This window comes from Garra rufa, chromosome 3 (assembly GCF_049309525.1).
Source record: "Garra rufa chromosome 3, GarRuf1.0, whole genome shotgun sequence".
Taxonomy (NCBI): domain Eukaryota; kingdom Metazoa; phylum Chordata; class Actinopteri; order Cypriniformes; family Cyprinidae; genus Garra; species Garra rufa.
In genome coordinates this window covers 57,001,271-57,014,297 of record NC_133363.1, presented here as the reverse complement: position 1 = coordinate 57,014,297, position 13,027 = coordinate 57,001,271, and the positions used below count along the sequence as shown (strand labels likewise).

At 33.8% G+C, this 13,027-nt stretch overlaps 1 protein-coding gene across 1 annotated transcript; it reads right to left on the bottom strand.

Annotated features, from left to right (window-relative positions):
• Positions 1 to 3,791: 3,791 nt before the first annotated feature.
• On the bottom strand, positions 3,792 to 12,441 carry LOC141332247 (retinaldehyde-binding protein 1-like). The gene is made up of 7 exons (XM_073837375.1): positions 12,400 to 12,441; positions 12,018 to 12,146; positions 11,721 to 11,925; positions 8,515 to 8,693; positions 5,391 to 5,549; positions 5,193 to 5,303; positions 3,792 to 4,106 (listed from the first exon to the last, which is right to left on the bottom strand). The coding sequence occupies exons 1-7, from the start codon at positions 12,406 to 12,408 to the stop codon at positions 3,960 to 3,962; spliced, it is 939 nt and encodes a 312-aa protein (XP_073693476.1). The 5' UTR covers positions 12,409 to 12,441; the 3' UTR covers positions 3,792 to 3,959.
• Positions 12,442 to 13,027: the final 586 nt, after the last annotated feature.

Genomic DNA, 13,027 nt, shown 5'->3' with positions numbered 1-13,027 from the left:
ATGTTTTTTTTTTTTTTAAAGAAGTCTCTTCTGTTCTCCAAGCCTGCATTCATTTGATCCAAAATACAGCAAAAAACTGTAAAATCCTGAAATATTTTTACTATTTAAAATAACTGCTTTCTATTTGAATATATTTTAAAATGTAATTTATTCCTGTGATTTCAAAGCTGAATTTTTAATTCATTATACCAGTCACATGACCCTTCAGAAATCATTCTAATATTACGACTTATAATAACAATTTATTTATATATGTGACCATGGACCACAAAACCAGTCATAAGGTTAAATTTTACAAAACTGAGATATATACATCATATGAAAGCTCAATAAATAAGCTTTCTATTGATATATGGTTTGTTAGGATAGGACAATATTTGGCCGAGATACATCTATTTGAAAATCTGGAATCTAAGGGTGCAAAAAAATCCAAATACTGAGAAAATCACCTTTAAAGTTGTCCAAATTAAGTTCTTAACAATGCATATTACTAATCAAAAATTACATTTTGATAGGTTTACAGTAGGAATTTTACAAAAAATCTTAATGTAACATGATCTTTACTTAATTTCCTAATGATTTTTGACATAAAAGAAAAATCAATAATTTTGACCCATACTATGTATTTTTGGCTATTGCTACAAATATACCCCAGCGACTTAAGACTGGTTTTGTGGTCCAGGGTCACATATATATAAACTGATAATAAATCAACTTATTAAAATAATTTCTGATCATGTGACACTGAATACTAGCCTAGAATCTAGACGCGCCCCTAGCGGCAGCAAATTACATTTGCTTCTAAGGTCAGTCTAGTTACTCTCAATTCACTTAAATTTCCGAAAAATCCAAGATGTACCGGGCCAATCACGAGTCGGTGGGCGGTCTTAACATGATGACGTCTGACCTGCGACCATAAGTTCAGTCAGACATGAATTCCTGGTTCCGTGAATTAAGCGTGGAAAACTGAACAGTATTTATATATTTTTTTACTTTTGATACACAGCCACGTCCATGTGTCCTGAGCAGGAGCTCGTTACATCTGAACGCGCTGTGGTGTAGAATACGCAAACACCGGAAGCGATCTGTGGCGTGTATACGACACTCATTGTTTACACAGCACAAGAGATTGTGGATATAGCGGCTATTCAAAATGGTAATTACTTGCGCTTGTCCTGGTTGTTCAAACCCATTTAAAGCTGAAAAAGATTACGTTTGCTTGCGCAAACTCATCCTGGACTTTTTTTTTTTTTACATATTTCCCCTTTCGGTGTTTGCGTATACTACATCAAAGCGCGTTCACATGTGACGAGTCGAATCATAGATATGCTAAACTCGTGCTCATGACAGATGGACGTGGGTGTGTATCAAAGTTAAAAAGAAAATTATATAAATACTGTTCATTTTCTTGCAAAAAACGATCGTTTCGTGTCTTAGGACATCAATGTATCGTCACGAGCCGCAGGGTGTAATTTGGATTTGTCTGTGCATGTTTTTGTTTACTTTTAAAGGTTTAGTGCCCATCTATGTCTATTATTTAGCTGACAGACTGCACAGTGCACTGATTTTTGTTAAAAATCTTCGTCGCTCTGACTAGTCACCTGACCGACTAAGTCTCTGATTGGTTGTAGCGCTATCCTATTGCGTGGCGAGGAGTTTGAAAGACAACCGTTTATCCCACCCCTCCGGTTGAGCCCTGTCTATGGAGAGTGCCCAGACCCTACATTTATGTGGGTCTGGCTTGCCAGGCTAACTGAATACCAGAGTAATGGTGCTAAAATTAAGCTTTGCATCATAATAATTAATTATATTTGAAAATATATTCAAATAGAAAGCTAACTGTTTCTTTCTGTATTTTTGATCAAATAAATGCAGCCTTGATGAGCATAAAATATTTTTGAAACATTAAAAAAAATCTTATAGAGCCCTAACTTTTGAATGGCTATGTATATTTGATCCAAGGTACGGCAAAAAAACAGCAAAATTCTGAAATAGTTATTTTGAAATAGTTAAAATAACTATTTTCTATTTGAATTTTCAGCATCATTACTCCAGTCACATGATCCCTCAGAAATCATTCTAATATTCCGACTGAGTGCTCAAAAAACATTATTATTATTACTATTATTATGTTGAAAACAGCTGAGTAGATTTTTTTCAGGTTTCTTTAAATAGAAAGTTTAGAAGAACAGCATTTATCTGAAATCTTGTAACATTATAAATGTTTTTATCGTCACTTTTGATAAATTTAAAGCAACCTTGCTAAATAAAAGTATAAAATATGTTTTAAATAAGAATAATAATGATAAAAAAAAAATGTTTCTTGAACTGCAAATTGGCATGTTAGAATGATTTCTGAAGGAAATTCAGGTTTGCCATCAAAGAAATAAATTACATTTTAAAATAAATTCAAATAGAAAACCTTTATTTTGAATAGTAAAAATATTTCAAAATTGTCCTGTTTTTACTGTATTTTGGATCAAATAAATGCAGCCTTAGTGAGCAGAAGAGACTTCTTTAAAAAACATTAAAAATCTTACTTTTGACTGGAATATATACAAAATACCATTTAATTGCATTTTGCAATTAAATTGCATTTAATTGATCAAAAATAAAAACAGTCATATTGTGGAATATTGTTACAACTTAATATAACTGGTTTCGATTTGAATATACCTTGAAATGTAATTTATTCCTTTGATGGCAAAGCTGAATTTTCAGCTTCATAACTCCAGTCTTCAGTGTCACATGATCCTTTAGAAATCATTCTAATATACTGATTTGCTGCTCAATAATTATTATTTTAGTGGAAACTGTTTTTTCACATGTAAATTTGTTCAGTTTGGACCCTTTATGTGGACATCAGAAGTACAAAACATCAACATTTTGCTCACTTTATTGAAAATGTCAATTAGACTTAACACTAAAGCTCTGAGTCTAGAAGAACCAACATGGGTTAACAGCAACAACCACATTATGTCTACTTAACACAAAGTATTATTTATTGGTCAGGGCTTGTAATGATGCATTCGTGTCTAATTACTACACTTGTTTTAAACACACAACTAGTACAAAACTTACTTTTGATAAATTTCAGGCCACTGTTTTCAAGGCGAATTATAAAAGACACTTCAGCAAACTTTCTCTGTTTAAAACAAATGTCAGATAAGTCAGACATTTTAGGTATCAGCCAGTGATATGTGTACTATCTTAACAGGACCTGCATTTTATACTTTTATTGTAATACACTGGTTAAAATGATTAAACTCTACAATTGTAATAATTTCCTTCATAGTTTCTATAAAACATTTTAACCATGCACTACCAGTCAAAAGTTTTTGAACAAAGATTTGTAATGTTTTTGAAAAAGTGTGTTCTGCATTTATTTGATTCAAAGTACAGCAAAAACAGTCACATTTTGAAATCTGTTCACGATTTGCAATAAAGGTTTTCTATTTAAATATATTTTAAAATCCTATGATTTCAAAGCAGATTTTTAGCATCATTACACCAGTCTTCAGTGATCTTTCTGAAATCATTTTTTTTTTTTCATTTTTTTCTTTTATGCATAGAAAGTTCTGAAGAACAGCATTTATATGAAATTGATCATTTGAATCTTTCTATTCATAAAATAATCTTGAAAAAAATACTCAACTGTTTTCAATTTTAATTATAATAATAAATGTTTCTTCAACAGAAAATCAGCATATTAGAATGATTTCTGAAAGATTATGTGAACTGAAGACTGGAGTAATGTTGCTGAAAATTGAACTTTTGTCACAGGCAAATAGCAAAACTATTTCAAATTATTACTGTTTTTGCTCTACTTTGGATCAGGCTTGGTGATAATAAGAGATGTCTTTAAAAACATTAACGTTTTTACTGTTGAAAAACACTAGACTGGTAGTGTATATCAAACAAACAAAAGGTCAAAGTGTTGTGCTATTGGCTTGCATTGTTTAAAGGGCCGTATCTTCGGATCCAAACAGCTTAATCGCCGTCTCTTTGCCGTCACAGCTGGGACCCGTCCCGTCAAAATCCGGAGGAAGGATTTCAGCACCAAAGTCCCTGAAGTATCCACCCAGCTCATCACCATGAACAAAAACCTAGTAGATAAACAGGTTCAGGTTTCTTATTTAAAAGGACAGTTCAACCAAAAATGAGAATTCTGTTGCAACAAAAATAACTTAATTCAACCATTTCTTATCTCCCAGCACAGTCTGCTGCCATTATTGAGAGTAAACAAAGTTGTTCTTTTTGTTTTCTTTGCACACAAAAAGTATTCTCATAGCTTCATAAAATTACATTTAAACCGCTAATGTCATGGACCACAAAACCAGTCATAAGGTTAAATTTTACAAAACTGAGATTTATACATCACAAAGTTCAATAAATAAGCTTTCTATTGATGTATGGTTTGTTAGGATAGGACAATATTTGACCGAGATACATCTATTTGAAAATCAGGAATCTGAGGGTGCAAAAAAATCTAAATACTGAGAAAATCACCTTTAAAGTTGTCCAAATTAGGTTCTTAACAATGCATTTTACAAATCAAAAATTACATTTTGATATATTTACAGTAGGAATTTTACAAAAAATCTTCATGGAACATGATCTTTACTTAATTTCCTAATGATTTTTGGCATAAAAGAAAAATCAAAAATTTTGACCCATGCAATGTATTTTTGGCTATTGCTACAAATATACCCCAGCGACTTAAGACTGGTTTTGTGGTCCAGGGTCACATATGGACTATTTCAACGAAATCCTAACTATGTTTCTGTGCCTTGGCTGTGGTAGGACCCTTGCTGTCTATGGAGGGTCAGCTCTTGGATTTCATCAAAAATATCCTAATTTGTGTTCTGAAGATGAACAACGGTCTTACGAGGTTGGAATGACATGAGTAAGTAATGACAGAATTTTCATTTTTGGGTGAACTATATCCCTTAAACACATTTTCAAAAGTGCACATAAAACTAGTTGTGATCCCAGTATGCTGTGATTCTTGTGTAGAATTAAATTGTTTTTTGAGTGTGCATTTCTGCAAGGTTTTAAGTTTCTACAGTGGAAATAATTAGTCCATGCATCTTTTGCACTCATTTGTCAGAATAGTGAATGTCTTGTTCTACCCTGTTTACATTTTTTCCACATCCACTTAAATTCCTCTCTTTCCCCTTCATTCCACTCACCCTCTCCAGGAGTTTGCTCTTCATGAAGGGCTTCACCACATTATAGGTGGTTGTGAAGTACCAGGGCTGGTGGATCACATGCACCGCCTTGAATCGAGCCGGGAAAGAGTCCTGTATCATACAGACAGTGCAAGCTTTATATCAGCCAGTGCTATATGAAATATGAGGTTGTGGTCTGAAGGCAATATAAGGTGCTACCTGTAGCATGTCCACCATTTTCTTCAGCTCGGTGTGTTTGATGCCGGACGCATGCTGCATCGTGAAGCCCTTGAAGTTCTCAATGAGGACAAAGCCATTGATTTGGGTCTCTTCGTTTTCTAGAAGTCTCTCGAGGATTACGCAGTAGGCACGCAGAGTCTGTGAAAAAAAGGGTTAATGTTAAAATATTTTAAATAAATCTAAAACCATTAAAAAGTTGCACATAAAATTTTTTCGGTTACTTGAACTAAAATGTACGGTGGCTGAGAGAGCTCAACGCGTTGCAACTTAAGAAAACACATGCAAACAGAAAAAAACGACAACAAATTAAAAAAAAACATCTTCATCAGTTTGACAACACAGGCGCTGCAAATCCTCGCAACACAAACACACAAACACGCTGCAAACACACAAAAAAAAAGCACTGCAAATAGCATGGAGCACAACGGAAATGTTTCAGGGGGACCTCTGGGACCTGATTATTTGTTCAGTGGTTGTTGGTCAGAGCAGAGGTGTTGTCGGTGAACTAAAAGGTGATAAAGATGAACTATCACCTTTATCAGCGCTTTTTTTTGTGTTTGCAGCGCGTTTCCGTATTTGTGTTGCGAGGATTTGCAGCGCCTGTGTTGTCAAACTGATGAAGATGGTTTTTTTTAAGTTGTTGACGTTTTTTTCTGCTTGCATGTGTTTTCTTAAGTTGCAGCATATTGAGCTCTCTCGGCCACCATAAATACAATATTTTGGTAACACTTTACAATAAGATGTCATTTGTTAAGATTAGTTAATGTATATACTAAGATGAACAAACAATGAGCAGTACATTTACACAATTTATTAATCGTTGTAAATCTTAATTAATAAAAATACAGTCATTCATTGTTTGTTCATATTAGTTCACAGTGCATTAACTAGTGTTAACAAACACACCTTGTGCATGATTTTAATAATGCATTAGTAAATGCTGAAATTAAGATTAATAAATGCTGTAGAAGTATTGTTCTTGTTTCATGTTTATTCTTAGTTCATGTTAACTAATGAACCTTATTAAGTTAGCCATATAGACTTTTTTTTTTTTTTTAAAAGCGAAGTAATAAAAATTACAAAACGCACAATAAAATGATTCAAACTTAAAGGGGTCATTGGATGCAAAACTCACTTTTCCAAGTTGTTTGAACATTAATGTGTGTTGGCAGTTTGTGTACACAACCACCCTACAATGATAAAAAAACACCCAGTGGTATTTTTTTATCTTTAAAAGTAATATCCCCTTTTTAAAATCAGGTCATTCTCAGCTTGTTGTTAGTGTGATGACACACAGACAGAGGCCACTCCCACGATAGTTGATTGACATGAGCGCCTTACCTTAGACCCGCCCTCACTGAGCTGACTCCGATCACCATTGTATGACTCAGACAGGAATGTCTCAGATTGAGCGATTGATGTGTTCTGTTGTTGGATGTAATAATGAACAAAGCAGTCATTTACTCCTGAAATCTGAGCCTCTGAAGATGCAAAGGATAAATGTTACTTTCGTTTTTGAAAGGAAAGTGCCGATCCCGATCTACATATGCATCTATGTTCTTGTGAATCGTTCCTGATGCAGCTTCACCCACAGCAGAAGTGAGTATAAGGGTTTTTTAATGCATCTTTGCAAATTTCCTTTCTTAATAATGTGCTTGTTGGCAAGTTTTGCCGCTAAATGCAGCTAAAGTAAACATTACGGCTCATAATCCCACAGCAGAGAAGGGTGGGGCGAGCAGAGCTCATTAGCATTTAAAGGACCATGCAATAAAATGAGTTGCTTTTTTGCAGAGCTGATTTTGACAAGGTAAAAGGGTGGTTTTTACACTACTATTGAGAAGTTTTAACTAAAGTATATTATAGACTTTTCATTAAGACCCTAAAGAATCATATGAACTTGTGGAAAATGGCCATCCGATGACCCCTTTAAATGAAAACTAAAAAGAAAACAAAAAAATAAATGACAACTAATTCAAAATATTAATAAAACTGTAATAGTAAATCAATGATCCTAAGCTAACACTGGTTTGAGGGAAAGCCAGTGTAAAGAAACACATTTCGAATTATTTTTGATCTCTACACAATGCATTCTTTTTAGAAAATGACATTTCATTTTCAGTGATTAATCTGTCACATCATTTAAATTGACATCTGCATAAGGCTTTTAGAAAGTGTCGTTCCTTAAAAGGAAGACTTCTCTTTATTAACTCCGTATTTCTAGATATGCTAAAGAGCCATTACAAACTGACAAGAATGCTCTTTTTTCCCCTATGTATTAAATACAATAATGCACTTTGCAATGGCCCCCAAATATTCTTTTGCTTGTATTTTCATCTTATAAAGAAGTACTCAGGGTGAATTTAAGTAAACTGGGTCACTTTTTGTCACTCATCTCACTTGTAAAATGTGGCCCAGTTTACCTGGATTCACTCTATGCATTTATTAATAATATGGACATTAAACATTAATTTTTAAACATAAAATCCTGTGCAAATGATTCAAATCTGTGACCCTGGACCACAAAGCCAGTCATAAAGGTCAATGTATTTGAAATAAATAAGCTTTCCACTGAAGTATGGTTTGTTAGGATAGGACAACATTTGGTCTAGATACAACTAAAAACAGATCTGGAATCTGAGAGTGCAAAATATAAATAAATATCTAAATATTGAGAAAATCGTCCTTAATGATGTCCAAATGAAGTTCCTAGCAATTCATATTACTAATCAGAAATTAAGTTTTGATTTATGGTAAGAAATTTACAAAATATCTTCATGAAACATGATTTTAATGATAGCTACCTAATAACCTAATGATTTTTGGCATAAAAAAAATTCAACCGTTTTTACCCATACAATTATTGTTGGCTATTGCTACAAATATACCTGTGCTACTTAAGACAGGTGTTGTGGTCCAGGGGCACATATGTTTACTGATTAGTAAATTTACAAAAATATTTCTATTATTTAGTCATGTTCTTTAAAGTAAAGTAGATACGCAGATTATCATAATGCCAGTATAAAAAAAATGTTAGCTATAATTATAAACACCTGTATTTTTGTACAGTGGATGTAACCTAGGCTATAATAAATAGCACACATACTTCATCAAAAGTGACCTCCTCTAGATCCCAGTTGTCGATGTTGAAGAGCAACACTACTCGGCCAAACTTGTCTCTAGTGGAAAGTATTCGTGGGTAACCGGCTTCAATGGTACTGCGCACAGCCTCTGGAGTTAAATTCTCAAACAATTCTGGATAGTCTCGTCTAAAACGCACGTAACCTGTCAAAGGGGGAGAAAAACAAATAGACTATTCAGGATTTGGTCATTTATGGCATTGTAAGTGAATCCCTATTAAGGCCTCAAGAGTATCAGAAAAGATCTCAACAGTGTCTTAAACCTATCTTACATTTGCCAAGATATCAATGTCTTGTCATATTATTCAAAAACCAGATGATATGCTGTTTATTTTATTATGACAATAGTTGTCTATGTATATGTAGTGTTTAATCTTGTAAAGCTTTAGAAACTTTAGACAACATTTAAAACTAAAAAAAAAGAATCATAATTGGTAAATCAGACTTCTATGGCTCATATAGTGTGATATAGTGAGATTATAAAAATGCAATTTGGTGCCGTTTCTGATATTTATATGGCCACAAAGATTCTTATAGCTTGTAATGTAAATCAGTGACTGTTTTATAACACTGTAGAAGACTTCTTGCACAAAATGCAAAAAAATTTTAGATGTCACTCTATATCTACCAAAAATACAGTTGAGGTCAAAATTTTACATATACCTTGCAAAATCTGCAAAATGTTTATTATTATACCAAATAAAGGCAATACAAAAAGCATGCTATTTTTTTAGTACTGACTTGAATAAGATATTTCACAAGAGAAAATAATAGTTCAATTTATAAAAATGACCCTGTTCAAAAGTTTACATACACTTGATTCCTAATACTGTGTTGTTACCTGAATGACCCACGGCTGTCTTTTTTTTAATTTAGTGATAGTTGTTCATGAGTCCCTTGTTGGTCCTGAACCTGCTGTTCTTCAGAAAAATCCTTCAGGTCCCACAAATTCTTTGGTTTTTCAGCATTTTTGTGTATTTGAACCCTTTCCAGCAATGACTGTATGATTTTGAGATCCATCTTTTCACGCTGAGGACAACTGAGGGACTCATATGCAACTATTACAGAAGGTTCAAACACTCACTGATGCTCCAGAAGGAAACAATAGCTGTGTCTCATTTAGAAGGCTGCGCCCTCCGGAGGTCGAATCCTCTAGAGGTTGCATCCTTTGTAGGATGTGTATACGAAGTGTCCTTAACTTAGAACAAAAACGAGACGGCCTTCGTAGGACGGGTGAAAAAAAAAAGTGGAAAAGGAAACAGGATTTATCACGTTGCTATGCCAACAAATTTAGAGCATCGTTGCACTCTCACACTACTTAAATGAAGAAAAAATATTTTTAAATTTGGAAAGTAATTTAAAAAAAATTGCTTTTACTTGTTTTATTTTATTCAATGTTTGAAGAGCTGCAGCATATCTGTTAGAGAAAAAAATAGGAGGATATTAAGAACAAAGTTTATCCGTTTTTACCTATTTAAATGGTAAACACCACATCTTCGCTTTCGGCATTTTTTCAAATTAACGATAGTTGTTTACGGCGACGCAAAGAATTGTGGGTTATATGTAGTAGCAAAGGATACACCTCATGCATCCTTCGAATTCCTGTGAAAGAAGGTCGCATTTGAAGTGTCCTGCTTGCTTTTCTGAAATGAGACAGATGATGACGTATGCAGCCTTTGAATGCGACCTCCTGAGGGCGCAGCCTTCTAAATGAGACACAGCTTATGTATTAAGAGCTGGGAGTGAAAACTTTTGAGATTTAAAGATCAGTGTAAATGTAATTTTTTTTTACTCCTGGGAAACAATCTCGATTCTGTTTAAAAGTTTACACCCCTGTCTCTTAATGCATCATTTTTCCTTCTGGAGCATCAGTGAGCCTTTGAACTTTCTGTAATAGTTGCATATGAGTCCCTCAAAAATGCTGAAAAACCAAAGAATTTGTGGGACCCGAAAGATTTTTCTAAAGAACAGCAGGCAGTTTAACTGTTCAGAACAAACAAAGGACTCATGAACAACTATCACTTAAAAAATCACAGCTGTGGATCATTCAGGTAACATCACAGTATTAAGAATAAAGTGTATGTAAAGATTTGAACGGGGTCATTTAAAAAAAATATTTTCTCTTGTGGATTATATGCAAACATCTTTGATGTGAAATTTCTAATTCACGTCAGTACTAAATATAAAAGAACATGCATTTTGTATCTCTTTTATTTTGGTAAAATAATTAACATTTTGAAGATGCTGCATGGTGCATATAAGCTTTTTACCTCAGCTGTATTTAATGCTTAGTTGTATACTCAAAGTCAGTTTTGTAGGACAAAACATATAATGCAAAGCAATAGTGATGATTTGAGAGATTTACAAATAAACGCTCCTTAAAAGCCTGATTATCATATTTGATACTTAAATTTTATCCTGTGTATAGATAATAAAGTACACCTAAATTGCTTCAGTCCAGAATTTGTTCATTTAAAATATACTTACTTAACAATATAAGACTTAGTTTTTGTTTACTATATAAAACGATTTCTCAAGACATGAACCATGTTTTATTTTTTAGTTTTAGAATGATACTAAAATGCCTTTTACTTGCTAAAAAGGCATTTAGTAGATTGTGTACAACAGGCTTTACAGCTAAAATAATTCAAATATATTTGAAATCTGTGTCAATTATAATTAATGTAGGTTTATATATGTATGTCTCTCTGTTTATGAAACGGCAATCCAAAAAGCATTGGCATTTAAAATGTGACTAATATCAATGTTTCTTGTCATTGTATCTTAGTGTGTTTTGCTCATTTAATGCAGCATCGCTCTTTTGCAGTATTTCGTCCTGGTTCTCATGCATTGAAAGGTTTAGTCATGTGTGCGAGTGCGCTTGCCATGTTTCTGTGGGCCGCGCATGAGTATTAGAAATGTCAGTTTGTGTGAAACACACAGAACATCAAAGCCCAGCCTGTCTGCCTGTTCTCAGAGAACAAGAACCTGCCCTATTTCTGCACAAAGGCTCTCTTTGAACGTTTTGAGAAAGCCCCAATTAAAACAGAATTTCTCCCTGTCCCAGAGCCTGAGGATGCATAGATGGAGACAAAAGCATATTTAGATGGCCACAATGACACAACTTAGATGTAAAACAATAGAGTGTAAATGCATTTAATAAAAGCTTTACCTTTCATGAGCTCATGTGCTCTCGTCACGTCAAACTTTCGGGCACGTATGAATCTCAGAAGAAGGGAATCTGGTTCGTTCTCGAATTTTTCTTCCACAGCCTTGGCTAGATTTTCCCCTTCACTTGCCTTTTCTTTTATCATGGCCCTCAATTCCTTTATAGAAGATACTTTCCTCTCTTCTGTTTCATTCAGTTCATCTTTAGCCTTTAAGAGAGGAAGATGAATTTATGTGCATTTATGTGCAAATAAAATATGATTATAAGCATTATAGCAGGGTATAATATAGTCAGTGATACCTTCTGTTTTGTGTGATCGGGTAGTTTCTTACAAGGTCCGTACACCGGCCCGTGGTCCTTAACGCTCAAATGTTCAAGTTTAGCACGTAACGCCTGCTCCTCCTCAGACACCATGCGAAACGTTCCAGTCTAATGGGATGAAAATGAAAAGAAAGCATTATATTATGTGCCATGCTTGACAGAATCACAGACAAGAGGCTTTAAAGAAAGCTAATCCCATGTGTCTACTGTGGAGACCCCCAACTCTCAGTAAACCAGTGACTGTTTAATAATCCCCATCACATGACCTCAAGAACACCTTGAGAAACAAGAGATTAGTTCATCCCACAGACTGCATTTAACAATAGAGGTTATGATGGAAGATGAAAGAGAAGTTACTTACAGCAGCCATGATGCTGAGATCCTCCAGTGGCTGAACGGAAACTGAAAAATTGATCATATTTGTGACCCTGGAACAAAAAACCTTAAAAGCCTTAAGTAGCACGGGTATATTTTTTGTAGCAATAGTCAAAAATACATTGTATGGGTCAATGATAAATTTTCTTTTATGCCAAAAATCATTAGGATATTAAGTAAAGATCATGTTCCATGAAGATATTTTGTAAATTTTCTACTATAAATGTATCAAAACTTAATTTCTCATTAGTGATATGCATTGCTAAGCACTAAATTTAGACTATTTTAAAGGCCTTTTTTTTACACCCTCAGATTCCTGATTTTCAAATAATGTCCTTAACACACCACACATCAATCAAAAGTGTATTATATATTTATTCAGCTTTTAAATGATGTATAAATCTCAATGTAAGGCGAGACACTGCAGGTCAATAGGGTAAAACAAATAACTAATAATTATCGCTTTACTTCCTCAGTCGATTGATTACATTGATAATTGCTAACAATTTTGGTATTACAAGTTCTCTAAAATGCTATGTTTAAATATGCAAATGAGGCATTATTTCATTAAATATTTGCTTATCTGCATACATTTCTAATACAAAAATCTAAAC